Source organism: Tursiops truncatus, chromosome 6, assembly GCF_011762595.2.
Source record: "Tursiops truncatus isolate mTurTru1 chromosome 6, mTurTru1.mat.Y, whole genome shotgun sequence".
NCBI classification, from domain to species: domain Eukaryota; kingdom Metazoa; phylum Chordata; class Mammalia; order Artiodactyla; family Delphinidae; genus Tursiops; species Tursiops truncatus.
In genome coordinates, this window is record NC_047039.1 from 51,665,402 (window position 1) to 51,691,565 (window position 26,164).

General features: G+C 39.9%; 1 protein-coding gene across 1 annotated transcript in view; it reads left to right on the plus strand.

Moving 5' to 3' along the window:
* The window catches only part of FREM1 (FRAS1 related extracellular matrix 1), a 153,138-nt gene that overhangs the window by 113,287 nt on the left and 13,687 nt on the right, over window positions 1–26,164 (plus strand). Inside the window, exons 24-29 of the mRNA XM_033858083.2 lie at window positions 344–758; window positions 6,424–6,625; window positions 7,343–7,487; window positions 16,249–16,378; window positions 18,936–19,008; window positions 25,407–25,556. Coding sequence (XP_033713974.1) covers window positions 344–758; window positions 6,424–6,625; window positions 7,343–7,487; window positions 16,249–16,378; window positions 18,936–19,008; window positions 25,407–25,556 — 1,115 coding nt within the window. The remainder of the gene's footprint in view (window positions 1–343; window positions 759–6,423; window positions 6,626–7,342; window positions 7,488–16,248; window positions 16,379–18,935; window positions 19,009–25,406; window positions 25,557–26,164) is intronic.

Sequence of the window (26,164 nt, forward strand, 5' to 3'; positions counted from 1 at the left end):
GTGCAGTGGATCTGAAAGGATGTGAAATTCCTATTTGGGGCAAGGAATTACACTAAGTACTGACAAGCCTGAGAAATATCATTGGCACACTCTGCCCCTTCATGTGAGTTACCATCAATGTTGATGAAAAAATACTTTGGGAGTTAGAATGGTCCATTTGTGCATTACCTAGTGATTGGTTTAATGGATAGAATAGTGTCCTCCTGAAAGATCCACCCTTGAGTTTTCATTTTCGTCCCAACACGACATATCCTTTAGTAAAGGTGTGTATTGTTATCATTTCATTCCAGTAGATGGTGACACAAGAATCCATGTTGAAGGCTACCTTGCCTCTCTTTGCCAGATTCATCGTGAGCAATGGACTGCAGACCAAGCCTGGGGTGTTTGAGATCACACTGGAGACTGTGGACACAGCCTTACCCGTGGTGACCAGGAACAAGGGGCTGAGACTGGCTGAAGGGGCCACGGGTCTCCTCTCCCCTGACCTCCTTCAGCTGACCGACCCTGACACTCCAGCGGAGAACCTCACCTTCCTTTTGGCCCAGCTTCCACGACACGGCCAGCTCTACCTGCGGGGGACAAAGCAGCTTCCACACAGTTTCACTCAGCTGGACGTGGACAGCGGGCATGTGACCTACAGGCACTCGGGAGGGCACTCTCGGACCGACCGCTTTACTTTCGTGGCCACGGATGGGACAAACCAAGGCTTTCTTGTGGATGGGAGAAGGTGGCAAGAACCTGTTTCATTCACCATCCAGGCAAGTATGACAAATACATGGTCCTTGGCCAGAGATGTGGAGAGAACAACTTCCAGGAGAACTGTTGGCTTATTTCCTTCCTTCTTTCATTCAAATGTGTAGTGTGTTTCTACAGTGTGCCAGGCACTAAGGAAGGCACCAGGCATGTTAATATGAACAGAACAGTTGTGCTCCCTGTGTACGGGCTAATGACTGGCCTTTGGAGTCAGTGGTGGTACAGAAAGGACCACAGAACATGGGCTTTGGAGTCAGACACACCTAGGTTGGAATTTCTGTTTTAAACATTTTAATAGCTGTGTGACCTTAAAAGAGTTCTTTGACTCTTCTGATTCTACTTTGCCTTCTTTGAGAAACAATCCTTACACATTATGGTGAGAATTAAATAAGATTAGGTATCTGAGGTACTAGCATATTGCCTGAAATACATCAGATATTCTGTCTCTTGTGATTCCTGTAACAACATCTAGCTACACTATTATGTTGATGCCTTTTGGTCTGTGTTATCTACTGGCATTTTAATGGTTTTCAAGTAAACACATGGAAACTTACGAAGCAGCATCAATATTACACATGTATTAATGGTGGGGATAATAACGGTAGCAGCTACAATTTTTGGAGTGTTAACTGTAGGTCGGACCCGCTTTCCATAAATCTCATTTAATTTTTATAAAAATCCAATGAACTAAGTTTTATTACCTCCATTTTATAGATGGTCAGGAGTTCAAAAGTTTGGTCAAACACACATAAATATCTCAAGTCTTTTTGATCCCCAATACTGTGTCCTTTCTGTGGTACTACGCTGCCACAGTTGTGTTGACTGTTACGATGGTTCTTGGAGGGCATAATGTGTGTTTCTTTTTTAGTCAAAACACATCAAGTATGTTCTGGCTCTCAAAGCCTTGAATCCAGTCTCCTTGGATATAGTTCACCCTGTTCTACACACTTCCACCAACAGCAAAAAAAGATGTAAATCTGTCTCTTAATTCAGGATACATTCTGATTATGTAAAATAATAATAATTTTCCCTTGCTCTTTCATCTCTGTCTTAGAGTTCTCCAGAGAAACAGAACCAAGAGGATGTATATAATTTATATACATATAGATTATGAGAGAGAGAGGGGGAGAAAAAGAGAAAGGGAAAGATTGATTCAATTGATTTATGTTCAGGAATTGGCTCACGCAATTGTGGGGTCTGACACATCCAAAATCTGCAGCGCAGGCCAGCAGCCTGAAAATTCCAGCAGGAGTTGATGTTACAGTCTTGAGTCCAAAGGCAGTTTGGAGGCAGAATTCCTTCCTCTTCAAGAGACTTCAGTCTTCTCTTAAGGCCTTTAAGTGATTGCATGAGGCCCACCCACATTATAGAGGGTAATCTGCTTGACTCAAAGGCAATTGATTGAAATACTAGTCCCATCTAAAAAACAAAAAAATACCTTCACAGGAGCATCTAGCTGGTGTTTGACCAAACAACTGGACATCAAACCCGGCTGAGGTGACATATCAAATTAACCATCACAGTCTTTATCTAAGGTGGGATCTGAGGAGGAAGGTGGGGAATTATGATCACATGGAGTGGTTACAAGATGAATCTTTGGCATGAGGGAGGTCCAGAAAGTGGAATGAAATTATGATGTACTAGGAGAAAAGAGAAGGTGTTGGTAATATTGGTACAGTATGTAAGAAGTACTTTGTACACAGTAAAATTACTCTGTTTCTTTTTAAATTATGTTTTACTTGTTGTTAGTTTCATCCCACTCTTCAGTCTGTTAATATCTTTTTCTTGACCCCTGACCCCCCACACAATGTAGAGAAATGTCACTGTACTGCCCAACCTGGAATAATGTTCTGGTCTATTTGGTTGCAAATTTGTAGGAGTTACTAATTCTGAGTGAAGGCATAAGAGTTCCGCACTACACTCCAGAACAGAGAGGGAAAAGGGGGTACAGTTTGAAGAGAGTACCAGAACTTAAATCAGGTTTCTCCCAACACCAATAATATCTTAAAGAACATGGTTATCATAGGAGAGTTATCTCTTGGAAGTTGTAGAATTTACTGATAGGGAAATATTCAATATATGTTGTAAAGGTTTTTCATTAAAAGTACAAGGGTTTCCTTGCCTTGTGTGTTAAAAAGCAAGCAAGCAAACGAACAAAAAACCTCACAAGGAAGGCCTCAAACTTTCTCCCACAATTCCCCTGAACTTCCTGGTGTCTCTGAGCCAAGAAGTCAAACAGTTTAGGAAATGACTCACCCCTCCAGCAGTGCAGGAGAGTGACCTCCTCAGTCTCTTGCTTTTAAGAGCTTTTTCTGGCAAGACAATAAGACGTCAACCACCACTGAGGGATGAATTGGTCCAAATAGGTCTACTAAGCATGGGTGCACTACTGTTAGGGTCCCAACCTGGCTAACTGAGGGCAAAGCTACTGGAGTTAAACACAAAACTGATACCAGCAGGCACTAATCTGACATTCATTTTGTAGGAAATCATGTCTATCCGACCAAGATTCTGCAGTCGTTTTTTTAACTGAAGTATAGTTGATTTACAGTGTTGTATTAATTACTGCTGTACAGCAAAGTGATTCAGTTATATGTATATTTACGTTCCTTCTTTTTTAAAATATTCTTTTCCATTACACTTTATCATGGAATATTGAATATAGTTCTCTGTGCTATACACAGAGAACTATATTGTTGTTCTCTTGTTGTTTAACAAGTTAAGAACTTGTTGTTTATCCATTCTGTATATAATAGCTTACATCTGCTAATCCCAACCTCCCACTCCATCCTTCCCCCAGCCCCTCTCCCTTAGGGAACCACCAGTCTGTTCTCTATGTCCGTGAGTCTTATTCTGTTTCGTAGATAGGTTCATTTGTGTCGTATTTTAGATTCCACATATAAGTGATGTCATATGGTATTTGTCTTTCTCTTTCGGACTTACTTCACTTAGTATGATAATCTCTGGTTGCATCCATGTTGCTGCAAATGGCATTATTTCGTTCTTCTTTGTGACTGAGTAGTATTCCATTGTGTGTGTGTGTGTGTGTGTGTGTGCACACACCACATCTTCTTTATCCATTCATCTGTCAATGGACATTTAGGTTGTTTCCATGTCTTGGCTATTGTGAATAGTGCTGCTATGAACATAGTTATGCATGTTTCTTTTTGAATATAGTTTTGTCCAGATATCTGACTAAGATTCTGCAGTCTTGGTGTAATGATTCCTGTCATCTTTCTTAAAAGGAGACAATGGGAGTGGGAGTGAGGGAGAAAGGACCAGCATCACTGCTTTCTAAGGTTTAGGCAAGTGTGAGATGATTTTTAGTAAATCCAACACAAGTGATCATAAGGATGTAGCCTTTTTAAAAAAATGTCTTATACTCCAATATTTTAAAATGCTTCTGTTATACTGATCCAAAAGACCTGCTTTTGAAGAAACTAGAAATTTAATAAGACAAGAATAGATTTTAACACAAAGTAGGACTGAAGACACAACAGGGGACCATGTAACCGGAGTGTAGATATTAACAATTTTTTAAAAACAAATGAACACAACAGGCATTTATTCATTTTGTAATACTTTTATTTTTAAGGAAAATATAACATTAAAAAAAATCCCTATACTCAAGTATTTACCAACTTTGAGTATTACTTACATGGCTTGAAGTATTTGTATTTGTCCTCTCTTGACATTGACCATCCTTCCTTGGAGCTTCTCCCCCAATGGCCATGATAAGTGTTTGACCCTCCACCTCCCACCCAACCTCACAGCTCTGAGGGTGCTATCCACACTTTTTTAGGAGAGGAGAATGACTAACTTTTGAAAGTGTTTGTTGCTATTTCAGCTTATAAAATAATTGTTGTAAAGAATTCATAAACTACAGAAAAGGACAAAAAAATAACCCTTCATCATCCTACTGCTGTCAGTGGCTTCCTTGCATTCTTTTATTGCAATAAAAAAAGGATGATATTATATGTACTATTATGCATATTGCCTGTTTCCACTCATAAAAATTTCCTCATGTCATTAAATCTTCCTTGAAAACACAATTTTTAAAGGCTGCATGGCACTCAATCTCAGGCAGAGGTGTTTTATAAATCCCCTGTTGGACTTTTATGTTTTATGGAATTTTTTGTTAATTGCTATTACAAATTATATTTTAGTCAACATCCACATATATATATATTTGCGTACATATGTATTTCTGTAGGATGCATTCAAAAACTGAAAATTTTGGATCACAGTATGTGCACATTTTTAATATACATATATGTCTAATTTATCTCCAGAAAATTTTCACTAATTTGCATTTGTACCAGCAAAATATAAAAATGTCTGTTTTTCCAAACATTTACCAACATGAGGTATGATTACGTTCTTTAATCAAAAAGCAGCTTGCCAACTTAAAAGGAAAAGAAAATTTTGGTTGTTACAAAATTCCATACAGAAATACTCAAAGGAGAAGCGGTAATTTTTCCTCATCCCAAGACAAATGAACAGGTTTGTGCAAATGCTCCCAGAATTTTGTCTCTGTCTGTATGAACATATATATGTATTTGTTTTGATCAAAAATGGTACTGTAGTTGTCTCCTATTCGGCAACTCGCTGGGTTTTGTTGTTTGGTTTTTACCAGTTAACGTTGAATTGTGGGAATTTTTCGTTACTAGTTTGTCCTGCCTCCTTTTCTTATTAATAGCTGAATAGCAGTTTATCACTTGATCATACACAAAAATATATATAATCTTATCATTGACATTCTTTCGTAGAATTACAAGAGGATCATTTGAGGTAAATAAAGTTAAAATTGGAATGATTAGGAGTGAAGGGAAGTACAAGTGTCCTTGTACCTCTTTTGTGGTATCAGTGATGAATTGTGCTAATTCATCCTAAAATGTTCCCTCCGTAACCTATAAGAGTCATTTTGAAGAGGGACTGAGCTCCATAGGATACCTGAATGAGGCCCTTTGTAGTGTTTGAAACTATATATCTCTTTCACTCAGGAGTAGTTGCCCATCACAATCTTCACAGATTGAGTCTACCTGTTTAGTTACCCGGTTCTCACTGTCAATAAAACAAATATGCAAGTGCCTGTAGATAAGCACCTTTCACTTTTTTTTACTGAGGTATTTTTATTTCTACTCAACGTTTTTGCTATCTTAACAAAGACATGACAAAAAAAAATGTTCAATGCATTTGTAAACCCTTACATGTTTTCTTCTGTAAGTCACCAAACACTGGGAAAAAGGGGAAATCCTTCTGTAGAACTAATATTAAGTTTGCAATACAATTCTTGGGTCAGTTTTAATGTATTCATTCAACAAGTATTTCCTGAGCTTCTGTTATAGCTGGGCATTGTGCCAGGTGCAGGGAATAGTTGGGGAGAAAAAGACATGTATCTGCCCTCAGGGAGTTTAGGTCCTAATGGGGTAGTCAGACGATGGACAAATAAATAAAGCTGGGTCAAAGTTTACAGTAGAAAGTTGGCCTCTCTTCCAGGCACTATGATATTTGCTGAGAATATTGTGAATGAGATAGTTTTCAGCAGAAATTAACCAATAAGGAATCTGAAATTCAGGAGCGTTTGTCATCATTGAAGCATTAAAGCCCTGTGTTGCTTGGGGATGAGAAGCCTTTGTATAACACTGTGTGTAATTATTGATCATGCAGGTGGACCAGGTGGACAAAGCAGCCCCCCACGTCACACATTTGCATTCCCCTTCTCAAGTGGGGCTCCTGAAAAATGGTTGTTATGGGATTTACATCACTTCCCACGTGTTGAAGGCATCGGACCCCGACACTGATGGCAATCAGATCATCTTTAAGATTTTACGAGGCCCCCAACATGGACATCTGGAGAATACAACAACAGGTACTGCCTTCCTTACTCCTTGTAATTGCTCATTTTAAAATACCCAGTGGCTGGCAATGCTAGACAGTAATTTAATTAAGTGCAGGCCCATTTGGTAAACACTCCCCAGGGCTTCCTGATAGATGCAGTTTATAAATCAATATAGGTGCTAAAGAGGGTTTGAAGCTGAGTTTTCCTAAATTCATCTTGAGTGGGAGAACTAAATACTGATACACAGTTGTTTATTGTTTACAACTTTTTTTCCAATAACCAAATCGTAATATATTGACAGGAACACACATTGTCAGGACCAAATTCATATTTGTGACTCATTTTTTTCTGTCATGAATTCCAAGGTGATGTAAGTTCATTAAAAACAATTTTTTTGGTGTAAGTTTTCTCTGGATTGTATCTTATTTCTGCTTTATGAAGACAATGATCACAATATGTCACTAAACAGGATGGCACAGAATTTTAGATTTTATTACTATATCTTCCTACTCCCTCTCTATTTTCATATTTAAGGTACAATATTTCTGAGACAAAGTAATTTGGAAACCTAATTTAAGTTCACTGAATTTGAATTTTAAGATAGTTACATTTTATTAATTTCTTTAAAAAATATACTTTGGCTATTTTTAAAGATGAGTTTGAAATAAAATAGCCATAAAATTGTATCAGCTCTTACCTAATATTTTGTTTGATTACCAGTGAAACTCATTTACTTCTTTTTTGTAGGTGAATTTATCCACGAGAAATTTAGCCAAAAGGACTTAAACAGTAAGACCGTTCTTTACATCATAAACCCATCTTTGGAAGTAAATTCAGATACCATAGAATTTCAAGTCATGGACCCCACGGGGAACTCTGCCACTCCTCAAATGTAAATTCTTTTGCTTATTCAATAGTCCTGCATATAATGTCCAGAATGTATCTTATTAGGAAAGCGAAATGTTATTTTTTAATCAGAATCTAAGAGGACAAATTGATAGATTATTTCACAAGCTCATAGAATTGATTTTGGAGAGGGAAACTTCTATTACTGCTTGATAATGGGAAAGCCAGTAGCTTCACAGAATATGGAAACGTTAAAAAGTTAAGTTCATTAACTTAACTGGGTCATTCATTTTATGCATGCATTTACAAATGCATATCCTTTCACACCCACGGAGGTTTCTGTCTTGACGATTCACTGGCATCCAGGACTGAGCTTGTAGGCTCATGTACAAACCATGCAGCAAGAGGTCACTCTAGGACCGTGTTAGTAACCACAGTTTCCTAAATCTAAATCTCTAAAATGTCTAGAACTGGGAAGAATGAGGAAGTCAGGAAATGCTAGCAAAACATCTTCTCTTCCCAAAAACCCAAGCAATAACTAGTGACTGCTTTAGTAAGTCAGTAAACCTACCCTAGGTAAGGTGAAGACAGTACAAAGAGGAAAACAGACTTGGGGAGATATTAAGTGATACTTAAAATTTGTATAAAGTGTATGTCTTTCAGAATAACCAGAGTAACAAACCCTCAAAATTAACAATATTCACAGACCATAGTAGTTTCACTCACCAGGTCCCTATTCTGAACTTTTTTGGAAGGTGTACCTTGAGTAACTTGCCAGCTGTCAGATGATCACAGAAAGGTTAATCATAGCCCAGTTCTCCACGTGCAGTGTTTTTTCTTTCTTTTTAAGTTTGATACCCTTCCCAGTCACCTCGAAGGAAAGTTGTTCATTTATCCTAGTTTTAGTATTTACCTTATCCTAGTCAAACTACGTCCCATAAGTGAGGACAGCTCCTTTACGGGGCTTTTATGACAGAATATGGACAAAGGAAGAAAAGAAAAATTGAGAAATTCACCTCTGCTCCCTTCATTCTTGCTTTTTCTTTCTAATCCTGAATTGTAGTCCCAATATCTGCCAGCAGAGGTCTCTGTAGTCATTGTTAGAAAAACACGTCTTTAACAAAACATGTTCCCAGGGTCCCACCTCTATTGCCTGCAGTACCTGGTCCAGATTTTTACCGAGTGGCTACTATAGGCCAGGTGTGCAGTACAAGAAGCTGGGAAATAGGTATGAGCAAGGAAGTCCTGTCCCCTGACATTAAAATACAATCATGGCGCTATAAAAGTAAAACAGCTGCCCACCTACCATTAAAATGCTCTTGCCTCGGGATTACAACCTTTATAGAAAATATATTACCTACTTGCAATTCAGACAAATGTCTTCCAATTTTCAAGGAAATTTTTTTTTTAAAATCCTGCTCCAAAAATATTAATAAATTGATTTCACTTGCTTTTTAATAGTTCAACTAAAAAACCTAAGAATATTGATCAGACTTGCTACTCATCAAATGCTGACTGCTGGTCTTCCACATGAGAACACAGCATAGGTGCCAGAGAATTTTTTTCCCAAAATAGAGCTAGATTGATACTGCTTCACCTACATACCCTTTTCAGTCCTCATTGTTACCAAGGGCATTGTTTTGAAGATGATTTATGATTTTAAATAATCCTCAAACTTATTGCAGAATCACAGAATTTATAACCTTACTTGAGGCTTTTAAAATAGGCTCCTACTTGTACTGGATACCTTTTTTCAGGTACTTACGCTGAAGTTGTTTCTAATTCAGCTTGTAATGATTGGAACCAGTGGAATATAAAGTAAAATATGCCTGCTGATGGTTAATCCCAAATAACTTTGATTTGATCTGACATATATTAAGTTGTCTCCTCTAGAGTGGGTGGGGGGAGGTGGAAACTACTCAGTGCTTATCTGTATAAATTTTGAAGGATATAGTTGGCCCTAACCTCATTTGTAAGTAGATGTTTTTTGGAACAAGAAGAACTTTTTCTTCCCAGCAGGAAACAAATGTTATGAATAGTGGTCTGTCTTCCCATGACAACCAGCAGGAAGCTACTTACACATACATTATAAATCACAGGCATTTACAATGTAGGTTTCTGCTCTAGTTCATTGCTCTTCGTTTAATCGTCAAAACCACCTTTAAGTTAGGTACTATCATAATCCAGCATTTACAGGTGAAGAGTCTGACGCAAAAGGAGATAGGAAGTGACTTTTCCAAGCTCATACGCCTAGCTAGTGAAGGAGCTAAGATTTAGGTCCAGAAAGTACGGTTCTTGAGTCCATGGTTTTCCTCGCTGCACTAAAGGACTTTTTGCCCACTTTTAATGAGTGTGCGGAAACGGCCTATAGGAAAAGAAGCAACAGACTCAGCTCCCTTCTTTCTCTCCAGTCTTTGGCCACCAAAGCAACAAGAAAGGGGGAATACTTACTCCTCAAGACCTTAAATGTAAATTACATTTCAATATGAGTGTGTACTCCATGGCTAAGGCACTGGGGGTTATGGGACAGATAATACACAATAAACCACTGGACTGAGAGCCAAAGAACAGGGTTTGAGCCTTGGCTCTCCCACTGACCTGGGTCAAGGCTTACTTACCTTAGTTATCTTATCTGTAAAGTGGGGGGAGTACTACAATTTCTTCAGTGGAACGAATGAGGTAAAACATATGTAAGCATCTTCTATATTTAAAGTCAGTAACAAATGGGACCTGTGGTGGTGATTACTATTGTTGTTCATTCACAAGGGGGCAACAATTGACTGAAGAAGGATCCCAGAGACATTTGGTGGCCAGCTCAAGCCCATCTCTAGTTAGAACTTGACTCTGCGTTGATCCACAAAGTGAATAATCCACATGCTTGTTAATCAATCAGCTAAATGCTGTGGAACTTTGTGTTCTTTTCTGGCTTAAATGGTATTAATAGATTAATATTCTGCATGTTTAAGGGAGTGGGACCTTCTATAACACAGCTGAAGAGACAGGTGGGTGCAATCTGGAGCAAAATGGAGGCTCTTTAAAGAACAAGAAGGACCCATGTTCAGGGGGAATTGTCCCAGAATCTTGATTGCTAGTAAGTTTTTACCATGGCAGCATTTCTATAGAATATCATTCCTGAAGGGTCAATAGATATTCCATTAGAAATAGTGTTTGCAAATCTTAATGTAATCAAGTTATTGCTAGCTAGCTTGCGGTCTGCTTAATGCATCAAATGCTAGAGTCACGAAGATGCTTGTATGCACTGGGAATCTTCGAGAGAGGGGTATAGTGTACAACATATCTCAACCTGATTTGACTATAGAACCAAGACCACCCTACCCCAGAATAGCTCATGAAACAAGTTTTTCAAGGGATACATTTGGGAGACATTTTATTGTAAATAGAAGTTATTTTAGAACACTGAAATCCATGGAAATTTGCATCAAGATTTAGATTTGGTTAAGTGCCAAAATTTCAGGCACTGTGCTAGGCACTTTTACATATGTTGTCCAATTTAATCTACAAAACACAATTCTCTGAGGGTGATAAGAAAATCAGGCTCAAAGCATTTAAGTAATTGGCCAGAAGTCACTAAGTGAATGAATGGCAGAGGCCACAGTGCACCCTGACCTCAACGTGAGTGCTCATCTTATCGGCTCACGCCTTGGCGTGATTCGCTCATACGCCCACGACAGTTCTCTAGTCCGATGTGAATCTCAAGGTGGTCTGCATACCACCCAAACTCAGTTACACAGGACCACATAAAACACCTCTGCAGACCACAGAATATAGCTGACTTCTGACCAAGCCAGTTTCTTAACATGCATTCAGGGTTGACCTCTTTCTTGTGCCCTTTGCAAAAAGGTGAACTTCAAAAGAAAAGTTGACCCTTGCTGAAGTTCTGCATAACTCAGTAGCTGCTTCATGATTCTAAGCACTTTGATTCTTCTCCTGCCTTTGGCTACCCTCATTCTAGCTGTTCTGTTATTCATCCTTGGCCTTAAAAGAGAAGAGCCAAAGAAATCAAAAAAGAAAAGGAATTTCTAGCAGGCGAACCTGGCAATGCTTTAGCAGCTTTTATGAAACACATTGTAGGGGGAGAGTTTGAAACTCTTAGTTAGGTTCAGCTTTCATGTTACCTGCAAGCCAGAAGTTAAAGTATTTATCTCCAGACGAGATCTAAGAAACCACAGAGGAAGGGAAAGGAAATAGCCCTTATTAAACACCCACTGTGTACAGGTGCTTTATACATATTAACAAATTTTAATTTGCATCATTTGACGTGAATATGATTCCCCTCATTTTAAAGATAATGAAAACTGAGGTCCAGAGAGACTAACTGACCATAATCACACACTAATAAGTGGTTGTGAGATGTGTCTGATTCCAAAGCACTTGTTTGGGGTACTAGCTGTGCTGCTTCCTGGCTAAACACTGTTTCCCCATTATCATGCGAGAAAGACAAATATGAAAGTGCAGGTGTTCATAGCATTTTTACTGAGCTTAATAGCATCCCCTTTGAGTTGACGTCTTAGATTGAACACTTGGAAAAATATTTTTTACCTTTTCTATTTTCTTAAGTCATGTGCTACTTGATTATAAGTGAAGATCTAGTTATAAGAATAATTTAATCACAATTTTAGCTACTATAAAACCTTTCACTGAGAAACTCAAAGTACTTAATGAGTATTCATTAAGGTTCATTTAACCTCTTTGAAGTACAGACTCATTATTATTGCACTTCGGGAAGTGAGGAAACTGAGGCATAGAGCAGCCAAGTACCTTTTTTACACACCCTTGTTAACCTGGATTAATGTCCCATATCCCAAAGTAGAGTTTTAATCCCAACTGGTTCTTCTGGTCCATTGCTCCTTCATATAAATGAACCGAGTAGCCACAAAATAAAATATCAGAAAGTATATATTTTTGACTCTACTTCAACACTATTAACTACTTGGTCCAGACAATTCTTTGCTGTGGGGCAGTGGTGGAGGGTGAGTTGAGTGTCCTATACATTGAAGGATGCTTAGCAGCGTCCCTGGCCTCTACCCGCTAAATAACCAGTATCACCCTCCTCCCACTGTGAAAAACAAAGCTGTCTCTAGACATTGTCTGATGTTGAGAAGCGTGCACAGGCCTTAGAAAACAAGAAATCATGCTTTATGATAGAATGCTCTTTTACCAATGCCACCTTTCTCTCTAGTCCAATAGGAGCTAAGGAATCCAGAGTGAGTCAGGGCTAGAAAAAACACGTGAGGATCATCTAGTCTAGCTGTTTTTTCAGACTGTGTGAAATATGTTAATAGGGCTGGGGAGAAAAAAAGTTTCAGTGGCCAACTTAGCTTTTCAAACAGGAAGCTAAACAAGGTTCATTATTTCCTTTAACAAATACTTATTGAGCTCTTACTATGTCTCAGTCACTCTAGAAGGGACTTGGTGATACATCAGTGAACCAAAGACCCCTGTTTACTTGGAGCTAAGTACCTAAATACTTAGCTAAGTTCCTTGGTACCTAAGTAAATTAAATAGTATGGTATACACGATACGTACTTTGGAAAATGAAAGTTGGTCAGATTAAGGGGGATCACAGACACTGGATTCTGGGGACGGATTGCAATTTTAAATCGAGTGATTAAACGGATTTTCTCGTGCTTGACTTAGAGTTAGAGAGGGACCGGAAGTCCCATCCCGTTTAATTTCTACTCCTCCATCCCGTGTCTTTCATTCACGATAGTTGTTGGGAACCAAAATTTAGCTTATACATTAAATAAAATGTTCTATTGTTTTGAGTCCCCACAGTCACTTAGGGAACGTTTCTCCCCTGGGGATGACTTTCCCCATGAGGGACATTTGGAAAGTTCTGGAAACAGTTTTGATTGTTGTAACCAGAGGGGAGTGGTGTGGCTAAATCTGGTGGATCTCACGAGTAGAGGCCAGGGATGCTGCTAAACTTCTTGCAATGCACAGGACAGCCTCCCACCACAAAGAATCATCTGGTCCCAGATGTCGATAGTGTCAAGTTTGAGAAGCCGTGACCTAGGGCCTTAAGGAGTTCTCATGTCCTGCTAAGTGACTTGAAATGATTGCGTTGTGGGCTTCACAGAAAGTGTATCTATAAACTTAATTTCTGACTTTAGAGTGAGCTTTACTTTGTGATAATAGAAGGGAGGGATCATTAAAATGTGAAGATTTGAACCAACTCTTGTCTGCATGACACCTTGCAATCCAGAGCTTCCCACATTTCTTTCATGGGGTCCTGCACCTTGTTACCTACATGATACCAAGCATACGTCTGTGTGGCTTCTTTCAGGGAGAATTCCCAAGTGATTGACTACATCTCTTACTTTTCTTTCAGGTGTTTGTGTAGAGTTTTAGCAACTGCAGTCTCAGTGTAGAAAGATCTTCTTCAATACAATACTGCAGAAAACAAAAAACACATTCAAAACATGTGTCACACGTATCCTCTAGGTATGCAAGTGCTTTGTGACTTAAGTATTTTTCTGGAAAATATATAGCCCGGCTTAAATTTCATGGCTTTTCAATAGATCTTTATTATTTGTAGGGAGCAGTTTTAAGAAAATAAAGTAGAACATTGTGTAATGACAATCTTAACCTCTAAGCGTTATGAAGTATTCTAATGGTGTATCAGGGTTATGTATGCACTTTCCCAGACACCAAGACCCTTAATGCTTTGAAGCTGAACAACACTCTGCATGGTCCCCTTATGGATCTAGATCAGCAATCAAATCACATTTCACTTTAGGCCTTGGGGTCACCTGGACCTGCAGAGTGACACTGATGAATTTTTGCTGGTCATGGTTAGCATTAGCAATGGATGGATTCTTAGAAGGTTGAACATTGAAACTCATTTGAACCTTACTGAGAGTTAGCTGAAACCCATCCCTGTGTATCTATTTCACCCCTTCCCATTGTTCCCGTTTCCTCCTCTTTTATCTTTCTCTAATCCCTCTCGCTGATTTTGTTCTCCGTTCTCATTTATCTGGATCCTTTAGGAACTCTTTGCAATGTGTTATTTCTATTAGCATTTATAACTATATTTAACATAACATATGCTATGTTATTTCTATAGCATTTATCCTTGTTGCTTGTTATCTTGTGATTCTTTAAGCAGTCTCTTATTTCTTTATGTCTTGATTTGAAATCAGTTGCGTCAAAGACCCATGAGGGGTCTTTGAATACTATTGAATATAAGGATCCTATTTTCATGTCAAAATTTTGTGAAGCCCCGCATGCCAATAATAATAAATTTCATATGTATTGATTGAATAAACATTCATACAAATCCATTCCACACTCCCACTCTCCCCCTTGTCCCACTGGCCCAGGGTTGGTGGAGTAGGAGACAGTGCTACTGAGTTTGTTTCGCTCGTGAACTTAATCTATAGGATGTGACTGTGACACATGACTGGTACAAGGACATACAGTGATTATTAGAGGATAAACTTACTCTCTAATATGAATGATCTACAGGAAAGTCTGGAGAGCCCTGTGAAATTTGTGAATTCTATGCTCTACATAGTAGCACCCAGAATTTCTAGTTCTGAAAGGAAAAGAAAATTGTAAAGTAACTTTAAAAGTCTAGAGGAAAGAGCCTGAATCGAAGTGAAAGTTTGGGAATATAGTAAGGCAACCACTGAGGGTTTTGTGAATGGAGAATGAAAGGGAAATGAATAAAACACAAGCAATGGAAGTGGGTTAGATGATCATAGTGAAGATTGCTTATGTCTTTATTGCTGAAAGGTTACAGGGGGTAAAGGATGTAAGAACATATTTGAAGAGAAATGTTCAGGTGAAACATTTCAAGTTTTCTCACCTCAGAAAGGGAAACACTTCAGGGTAAAGATAAAATTGTAGTCCCCTGCTTGAGCTCAGACTGCAAGAGTCATGAAGAACTTCAGTTGGGAAGAAGAATGGTAGAGAAGGAATAGTACATTTGGTTTCAGATTTATACTGGGGATTCCATCTCTGCTGTCCGTTAGCTTTGTCATAGCTTTTTGCCTTCGAGGTAGTTATTTAACCTCTCTAAGCTCAGTGTTCTTTTCTGAAGAAAAGAAAAGAAAAAGTCCCTCTCCATGCCATGAGGATTAAAGAAGTCAGTTTCCATCACATGTCGGGCTCACTAAATATAGCATGGGGAAAAAAGACCACCCTGTATTTAGCAAGTTTATCCTGTTGTATAGCTGCATCCAAGGTACATATTAGCGTAGCCCTTTTATATGCACAGAGGAAGGGACAGATAATGCTTTAAAACACATGCACATTCTAACTCCTAGGCACATCCTCAAAGATATCTTGTTATTAAACTGAACCCAAGTTCAGAGAAGACCTGTGCCTGGAAATGATCTTGTTGTATTGATGAAGGAGGCCAAAAGATAGGAGAGAAGATTTCATATCAATGTCCTTTCCAAAAATGAACTTCTCCTTGAACTTAACACCTGCTCCTTTCCCTTCTGAAGATGCAAGTAGGAGTCTCTTTTCTATCACTAATAATTGTAAGACCTCTGATAGACTTTTAACCTTATTTCTGCATTTATAAATGGAATTCTTATCCGTGCTCTACATCACAGCATTGTTAAGAGCAATAAATGAGACAGTGACAGTAAAAGTTCTTTGTGAGCTAAAACATCCCAAACAAGTGTAAGGAGCTTGTAGCATTGGTGTAGGTTGATGAACCACTTCTGTCTCCCAGCGTGGACCAGTGGTTCAGCTTCCTACCCAGCAGAGGAGCCCCCCAGGCATCCATTATGCATTTCTCATGATTTTCTTTCTTTTTTTCCTTACATGCATAGCTTGGAACTGAAGTGGTCTCATATCGAGTGGTCACAGACTGAATATGAGGTCTGTGAGAATGTGGGCATATTGCCCTTGGAAATTACCAGAAAGGGATATTCCATGGACTCGGCCTTTGTGAGTGTAAAGGTAACAAGTCTGTCAATTTTCAAGCTAAAACCTCGGTTGCTGGTTGGTGCCTTTGATTATTTCCTTAGAAAAATTCAGAGTAACTAAGGAAATTTCAAACTGCACGAGTGTTGCACTATTCCCGAGAGTCTAAGTACAAAACCTCCTTGTCCCTCCATCACTTATCTAGGTGCATTAGCTCCTAGATAGGATATTTCTAACCCATTTTTAGTTTTTAAATCTGGTCTTTAACTCTTGAAGTTTGATTTCACAAGGGAGATCTATCCAACCTAGTGAACTTGGGCCAAACTCTGCTTTGGAAAGGAGAGTTGTAGGCAAATGTAAGTCCCCAAATGGCTTTCTCTTAGTATGCACCAGGACCATTTCCTGTGGTCTCAGTGGATGAAAAAATCAGGGAACACACCTATCGTAAGCTTCACCCAAGTCACGCAAAATTAAGAGACCATGTATCAATACAGGTACCCTGAAATATAAGGAATTTTCAATAATTATTTTTGGACTAGTCACCTGCTATTTCTTTACACTGCCATGGGCCGTGAAGCACAACCTATGGCTTCTAGAATTGAAAGATTTTTTTAGGAGTCACTATAAAAATTGCACTTCACGTGAACGAGAACATGAAAATCCTGTACATACGAATGCTGGTGAATGAGCCTGAAAGACTCCCCTCCTCAATCTAAGGAAAAAAACAGTGATACTAGCTTCTGGGAAAAAAATGCCATCTCAGTTAAGTCTCAATTACAATAATAAGTTCAAATCACCCTCACAACCTTGTGCACATAAATCCTACTATATCCAGACTCAGTATTTATCTTTCTAGTGGGCATAGGGTCTTTTCCCCTGATCTGGGGTGTTTTATTATTGTTAAATCATCAGATAACTGGGTATCCCCTCTACCTTCCCAGTAGATAGTTTATGGAAAAAGAAAGAACCCGCCTGGATGGTTTTCTAATATTCTTCTGGTCCTCCATAAAAAGCACCATATGCTCCAGTCTGGAGTTTCGGGCCACAGAACCGTTCACCATGCCAGGTAGAAATAACAGACGTGGTGTGACGGAACCTTTTGTCTGCTTAAGCTGAGTGCACACAGTGAAGCTGCCAGCTGAGTCTGCAGGCCTTTCGCAAACAGCCCGAGTCCTTCAGGGACCACTCTGCTTACAGCACAGCCTGCTGCTTTAGCCTGGAGCCTATTGGCTGCTTGGCTGGGAGGAGGGAGAAGAAAGCACTCTTACCCTACGTTGTTTGCCCTGGTTTGAATCACACACCTGCACCGGACTCATTTCTGCAGCCACCTTGACTCAGCCCATTCCTTTTCCCACGTAGGATTCTGTAAGCTCAGTGGTGGTAAATACTAGGTAATTGCACGTGCAAGAACCACATGGGGAAATATAACTCCCAGCATATGATGGGTACAGGTGTGCAATGGGCTGCCTTTCCACAGGGAAAGGTTGTTGGGGAGGATTCTTGGCATTGTGGAGAAAGAAGAAATGGGAGCTTAGGAGGCAGTACTCTTCTTGAGCAAAACGTTTCCACTGCAGACCACTGACACATGTTAGGGCCTTTGGTTAGAAATGCAGATAATGTCTGAGGCCAAAGAAATAGGAATTTGCAAGTTTTTACTTGTGCCCTTCATCCCTTTGTAAGAAAGTGAAGGAATAGAGTAACTCACTTTCCTGAACATCTCATTCAAGGACCTCTTTTTCAAACCAGCTGAAGCTTCTTTTTCAAACTCCTTTTCAACCATATTTCAAACTAAATATGTGTTCTTCACACATATTTAGGCTCCTCTGGGGGAAGTTAAGGGCACGAGATGTCAGAGCCCTTAAATCACCTCTGTTCTTTAGCCCTGGGGGATGGGGAAAAAGGGGTCAGCCAATTGTCTCTTTAGACTGGACGAATTTTTTTTTTTTTTAACAACTTACTTGAAGGAGCTTCTGAAGCCCTTGGTTCTGGGTGTGGATGGCCTTTGTGTGGCTGTTCCCCAGGACTGTCATTCCCACAGAGCCCTCATTCATGTCTGTGAAGAGGAATGGTTTCATCCAGATGCGAAAATGGACCAGACTTGTTTTAGTTCATCTGGTCTAAAGGCTTTCAGTGCCCTGAGCTCGCAGGATACCACCAAGCTGGCTGACAGATCAGCACCTCGGTTGTCAACAGTACCCACTTTTCCTTCTCTTCACTGCCCTTCTCCCTTTCCTCCAAGGCATTATTTTAGGACCTGGTTGAGGTAGAGGGGAGGCCATGAAATAAAATGATATTTGCAACAAAGAGAAATATACTGTTTAAAATTCACATTACTTTCTCCAATAACCAAATCATTTATAAAGGAGAAGAAAAAAATAAAGTTTTATGTTTACTTCCATTGATATTAGTCTAGGAAAAAGTTAACTTTAAGGAAGATGGGTCAAAAATGATGTATTAGAATAAAAAAACACTTAATGTTAAAAACAGATTTCAGAGCATGAGTTTAGTCTAGTATGAGATCAGACTAGATGTTTTTCTATTACAGAATATTTATTTTTATTTAAAAAAAAGATTTTGTTTTTCCCCTCTTAAGGTCAACCAAGTGTCAGCTACAGCTGGAAAGGATTTCACTATGACTCCATCTAAGCTGATTCAGTTTGACCCAGGTACGTTTTGCGTCTACACTTTGTTTCATGTTTTTGTAAGAAAGTCTGGAGATGGTGGAAAAGACAGACTATTATGCAACTTCAGCCAACTAGAAACTCCTCAGGGCACAGGATCACCCCTCTCCCAGAGAGATGAGTTTGTACTTGAGGCTTTGCCCCTCATATTTTATGTTATTACTAGTGAGTATTTATTTAAAATGAGAAGAGAGATCGTAACAAATAAAATATATAAAATATTAAGGCAAACATCCAAAAATCCAGATAAAATGCCATTTAAAAAAATTATTCAGCGGTCTGACACAAAGCTGAAATAATGTAATTGCCTCATATTTTAATGGAAATTTTTTGAATGTTATAGTCATGTGGATTCCTAAAGGGTCATTTCTAAATTATCTCTCTTGGAATAGGCTGATATGAACAGATTCCAGGGGAAATTATTATTTAATTAGATAACACCTGTTTTGTTTTAAGCGTTTGGAAAAATTTTGCTAGGTGCAAAAGGGAATACAAAAGCATGGGGCCTGTTCTCAAGGATGTTCTATCCTGTGAGAAATATAGACATGAAAACAACTCACTAATAGAGTACATTGTGACCCCAAGGATGTGCCATTGTTCTGGCTAAGGAAAATCCTGGAAGACTTCCTGGGGGAGTTGGTAGCAGAAGAAGGGGACTTAAACTGCAGGACAGACATTCATTTGGCTAACTGTGCCTTAAGTACCAAGGCGGGAGCCATGCCCCCTTTCCCTGGTTTCTGTAGATGGGAACCAGTAGCTCTTCCTCACTGCACTGCATGGTTGTCTCTCTTTCCCTCTGGTATGGAATGGACCTAGATCACCTGTCCAGGGACAAAAGGAAAAGGCCTTGAGAAGCAGCCAGGGCGTGTGGCTTTCTGCTCCCCTGCAGAGGAGGTGTTCTGCATTCTGAGAACAGGCCATCCAATCAAGACTTTAGCCATTGTCTGCCACTGACACATGAAGTTTTGGGCAAAGGCAAAACAAAATGGCCTGAATACCATTACCACTCCAAAACTGACAACCTTAATATTAAACGTAGAGGAGACTTCCCTGGTGGCGAAGTGGTTAGCACGCCACGCTCCCAATGTGCGGGGGCCTGGATTCAATCCCTCATTGGGGAACTAGATCCTACATGCATGCCGCGACTAAGAGTTCACATGCCACAACTAAGGAGCCCGCATGCCACAACTAAGGAGCCGGTGAGCCGCAAATACGGAGCCCGCCTGCCACAACTAAGACCCAGCACAACCAAAAAAAAAAAATTAAACGTAGAAAAGAAATGCCTTTCTGCAGTTCACCACAAGTTGTACGATGTTTAGTGACTGTATGAGTTTGCTGGGGCTACCCTAATAAAGTATCACAAATCTGGTAGCTTCAAAACAAGAATTATTTTTCTAATGATTCTGGACCCTAGAAGTTCAAGATCATGATGTGGGCAGGGTTGATTCCTTCTAAGGGCTGAGAGGGAATCTGTTCCATGCCTCTCTTCCATGCTCTGGTGCTTTGCTGGAATCTCTGGCCTTCCTTGGCTTCTGTTGCATCACCCGATCTCTGCCTTTATCTCCATAGGATGTTCTTGTTTGTGTCTGTGTCCAAATTTCCCCTTTGTATACTGACACCAGTCATAATAGACTAGGGGTCCACTCTACTCTAGTATGACTCCATCTGAATTACATCTGTAATGCCCTTATTTCCAAATAAGGTCACATTCTGAGGTACTGAGAGTTAGGACTTAAACATAGGGATTTTTGAGTGACACAACTCAACCTATAACAGAGAGCCTTACATTTGACATGGAACGATCCCGATATTGTTATTGGCCTCCTTCCTGTGATATTTAAGTTTCTGACTTGCATAATTTTGTCCCTCAGACTGACCACCCTTGAGGAGAAGAGCTATTCCTGTTATGTATTTGAAGTTTACCCTCGGGTTGCTGCAGGCTCTGGTTCTGATCAACCCTCAGATGAAAGGATTTGATGCATTGGCTCTGTGCTCTTTATGTACTTCATGTTAAGGCAGGTCCGGCCTTTCCTCTTTTCAAGAGGCAAGAGTGCTTGTCATATATCACCTTTATTATTTGAGGTCTGTTTGTCCCAAGATCAGGAGTGATTTTGGCTTTTGGTGGATTTTGAGCAGCCCACCAGGTTCTCTGTTTGGATTGATAGGGACTAGGAGATATCACACTGGAAGAGCTCCTGGAAGCTAACTCTTGCAAGTCCCACTGGGTGAGGGAATGCCCATTTGCTTTCAAGAGAGTTTACATGCTGCTTCCAGTAGATACTAAAGGCTTCTGAGGGTCTAAATCGTCATAATTTTAGAGATTATTTAGACTTTTTTTTTTTTTTTTTTTGGCGGTACACAGGCCTCTCACTGTTGTGGCCTCTCCCATTGCAGAGCACAGGCTCCGGACGCGCAGGCTCAGCAGCCATGGCTCACGGGCCCAGCCGTTCTGCGCCATGTGGGATCTTCCCGGACCGGGGCACGAACCCATGTCCCCTGCATCGGCAGGTGGACTCTTAACCACTGCGCCACCAGGGAAGCCCTATTTAGACTTTTTTTTTTGGCCACGCCGTGCGGCATGCAGGATCTTAATTCCATTTCCAGGGATTGAACCTGTGCCCCCTGCAATGGAAGCGCAAAGTCTTAACCACTGGACCACCAGGGAAGTCCCTATTTAGACATTTTAAGAAAATAAATAAATATAGCTTATAAATGAAAAAGAAACAACACTTGGGTGTTCATTCCTTTGGAACTTATTAGCCAGAAACTGTTTCATAAGCTGATGTCTTCCTTTAGAGAATGTTAGAATTCCCCGTGTCCACAGGTCCTGTAAATACTTATTTACTCCCATCTTGTTCATCCTTGCCTCTTTCAGATCTGGTGTCTTCATCCCCATTACCACCCCTTTCACCCAAAGCAATCTGTTCATTTCTTTAAAAACAGCAGCTTCCATGATTGGTGAGGAAACAGAGAGTGAGAAGTCAAAGACAGTGGAATATCATAGGGTTTGAGAGCTCTTGGAGGGAGCTGAAGAGAAACTGAGGGACTTTTCAGTCTAGTGAGCTACACTCAAGTAAGCTTGCCTTGCAGCTTTGTACCAAACCAAAAGCTAACCCTGACTACCTTGCCTTCTGCTATTGTGAATAATCTTGAGTCAAAGTGCAAATATTCTTAAGAAAATGATTGTTTTCCTTTAAAATAAATGTTCTTCAGAGGTTTGCTGCATTCTTAATTGAGACTTCATCGTGCCTGAGTCAAAATGTTTTCCAAAGAACAGCTCTCTCACGTGGCATTTGCTGAAAAACATTGAGAATATGTCTTTCAATAGTGAAATGTGTTTTGCAGGAAAATATCCAGGAATTAACTCACTCTGTAAAGTGGGCTATGTCTGCATAACCTGACACCTCTCTCTCCTCTTCAGCACCTTTTGTTTCATGGGAACAGGGGGCCAGTTCATGCCTTCTGAAATTGTTTATAATCACCGTGATTTCACAAATACTTTGCACCTTGAAGGCTGGAGAGGAAGGAAAAAGAAAAACTAAGCAAGTTCTATTTCTAATCTCATTAACCTAAAAAAGGAGGTCCTGTGTGCCTACCTGGTAGACATATAAACAAAGTTGAAATGCAGCAAACCAATCAAAAGTACTTAAATGAAACTTGGAATAGATCTTCTCTAACCATCTGGTTCTACTTCATAAGGTTTTACAAAAACTTTAAGGTTTTTTGGGGGGTGGGTGGGGCAGTGGGGGGAAGGGGTACTATAATTTATTCAACAGTTCTTAAAATAAGAAGGCAAATGGTTGGGGCTTGGGGAAAAAATTTTTTTTGTATTGGATTTTTATTTGAATAACACTTAACTTTATGGGCTTTGAGAGTCAAAACAGCTCTCTGAATATTAAAACCTTAGTATTCATATGCCTTCTTCATTGTCAAGTCTCTTTTCTCTCCATGCCAATTTATTACAACAGCTGCCTACGTGGATTCCCAACTTCTAGCCTCTCTGCTTGTCTGCCCGGGCCCCTAAATCTTCCCACATACCACTTTCAGGTTCATGTTTTTAAGACATCCATTTTCAAGAGCCTTCCCTGTTGCCTGTGGTTTAAAGTCTGAGTCTGACCCACCTAGTGTCGAGGGTTCTCTGCAGTCTGGCTATACCTACCACCTCTCTTCCCTGGCGTGACCTCTCTACTCCAGCCGGGTAATCTGCTCAGCCCTCCTGATCAAGGTCTCTGCTTTGCTATCTAACTGACTTTGCTTCTGTTGTTTTCCCATTTCCTCCCAGGTCCTTCCAACTCTGGAGCCCACATACATGTAGTATTTACCATCTATTCTGTACCTTGTGGCAGCTAATTATACACAACCTGGAATAATTGACTTTTTTGGTATTTACATCTTGTCTCTTCAAGAAGGTTTTAAATTCCTTTATGTCAGGGCTTCCTTATGTTATACCTCTAGTATTCTCCCTAGCGTCCACCAAAGGCAAGCACATAATACAAAATATATATTTTGATGGACTGATTCATCCAGCCACGAGGTGGGAGTTATGTAGTTTATATTAAATGCTTCAAATTTTGCCTTTGTAAAGACTGAAAGTAATTGATTTAAGAACTCAGTTGGAGGGACTTCCTTGGTGGCACAGTGGTTAAGAATCCACCTGCCAATGCAGGGGACACGGGTTCAATCCCTGGTCTGGGAAGATCCCACATGCCACGGAGCAATTAAGCCCGTGCGCCACAGCTACTGAGCCTGCGCTGTAGAGCCTGCGAGCCACAACTATTGAAGCCTGTGTGCCTAGAGCCCGTGCTCCGCCACAAGAGAAGCCACCGCAATGAGAAGCCTACGCACTGCAACAAAGAGCAGCCCCTGCTCGCTGCAACCAGAGAAAGCCCGCGCGCAGCAGCAAAGACCCAACGCAGCCAAAAAAAAAAAAAAAAAAAAAATCAATGAAGGACTAATACATGTTACAACATGGATGAGACTTGAAAACATTAAAAAAAAAAGTTCAAAAAAAAGAAAAACTCAGTGGATACTGAAAGCTTAACAACTTACCTGTCAGCCTATTTTTTTTTAATAAAATTATTTCAAAGACCCTTAATTTTTCTCTCAAGTGCAGGCAAGAATAGGATAAGTGAACAGTTTCCTCTTTCCATTGGATTCTGTCGGGGATTGATGAGACTTAGATTCCATGATGAACTCTATAAGCAACATACCTTCAAGAAGGAGGCCATCATCTAGCTAGCACAACTGAGAGGCATACATCTGTAGAAAACAACCTGCAAAATACATCTGTAGAAAACAACCTGCAAGGAGAAAAGAATCCAATTTTCAGATGAGAAGCCTAGAAAAAAATGTTTAACTGCTTATATAGATGGGTTTATGGGAATAAAATCACTCAAATAGCCAATGAGTAAATGACACAGAATAAAGTTTCAAAACTTAGTCCTCAAAGGTTAAACCATAAGTTTATCTTTTTCCCCTTAAAACTGAGCCATCTTTCTTCCCTAAACAATACTTTCTTTCCTTCCTGCCAGCTCTTCTAAATAAACCCATGGGGGATGTCCTGCTATCCACGTCTTGGAAACTGGTCAAGATTTGACAATTTCAGAAGTTTCTTCCCACTTTAATATTTTGTGGTTTTGGGGTTGCTTTGTGTCCCATCTTGGTGGTGACAGGATAGCTGGGGATATGCTTGTAACATCAAAGCTCTTTTGCATTAAGTTCGCAACGTTACTGTGAACCAAGCTTGATTGTAACTCCATGAACAGAGGCAGACAGAAAGAAAAAAAAAAAAAATTGGCTCTGTCTATTTCAAGAACCCCCCCAGCCTATAAATTCTCTGTAGGAGGATATCAAACTCCTGAGTATTACATCATCAGAAAAAGCATTTGTGGGCTAGAAGGATCTCAGGAAGTAGGGCAGCCGATGGAAGCAGCTGTCGTTAGAAATCAATCATTTCTGTGAATAGCATGAAGTACCATCCAATAATCACTTCTGACTGTCTGCATCAACATCTTAAGGTTTTTCAAACTATTAAGATTTAAAGATTGCAGTACTTGTTTATTCTTAAGGAGAGAAGGGGCAGGTCAGGAAAAAATTGTCTTAGATCTCAACTGCTCACCATTTTTTGTTCATCCCTTGCCTAATGCAGCTTGCTTTTTTGGTTACAGTGTTTGCATTTAAAGGGAAACATCATTGTCCAGGAACAAATGTGGTCTCTTAATATTATTTAGGAGAACAGCACGACTTCAGCGAGTTGGTAGCAGTACAATAGCTCACTCAGGCTACTGCAGTCTAGCTGTAGACATGTTAATTAATATATTTCTCTGACACCTAGGTGATTGAAATAGCAATTAAAGAGTAATTAAAATGTTTACTTCTTGTAGGAATGTCAACTAAGATGTGGAATATAGCAATTACCTATGACGGATTAGAGGAAGATGATGAGGTCTTTGAAGTAATTCTGAACTCCCCCGTGAATGCGGTTCTTGGCACAAAGACAAAAACGGCAGTGAAAATTTTGGACTCAAAAGGAGGTATTCTTTTGATCCTCATCTTGAAATCAGGAGCAGTCCTGGCACTGTAGTTGCTTGCTTTCAACAGCCAGTGTGCTTGATAACACCTTCAAATCAAAATGCTTAATTTCTTGTCAAGAAAGCAACCCCAGTCGTGATGTAGGCCCTTTATTCTGGTTTCTGCTTCATGTGGTTTTCCTCCTGCTAAGAACGACCGTTTTGAGAAAAGCAACAAGTCAGAGCTTCGTTGTTTTTTTCCTCACCCGTTTGTTGTTCTCACCAAGGGGGAAACAATGTCGCTGAGAATCTATCGACAATTATTTTCCCCCCAGAGTTTATAGGGCTGTAATTATCTTCCTCTGTTAAAGAGAGCTCTTAATGCCTAAAATCTGAGTCCCCACTGTAGCGTGACCCCGAAAATTCTGAGAGGAAGGAATTGGAGAAAAATAGATGTGAAAGATGCAGCTGGCTTGGGGATTCAGGAGCAGCTGGAGAATATTAATTAATAACCTTGGGTTGCACGGCCAAATAGGTCCTGGATAGTATATGCTAAAGAGCAACGTGTGAACTAAATAAAATAAAAAGCAGCCCAAAGTCTTGGTGCTCTGACGTTTTTCCTGCCAAATACC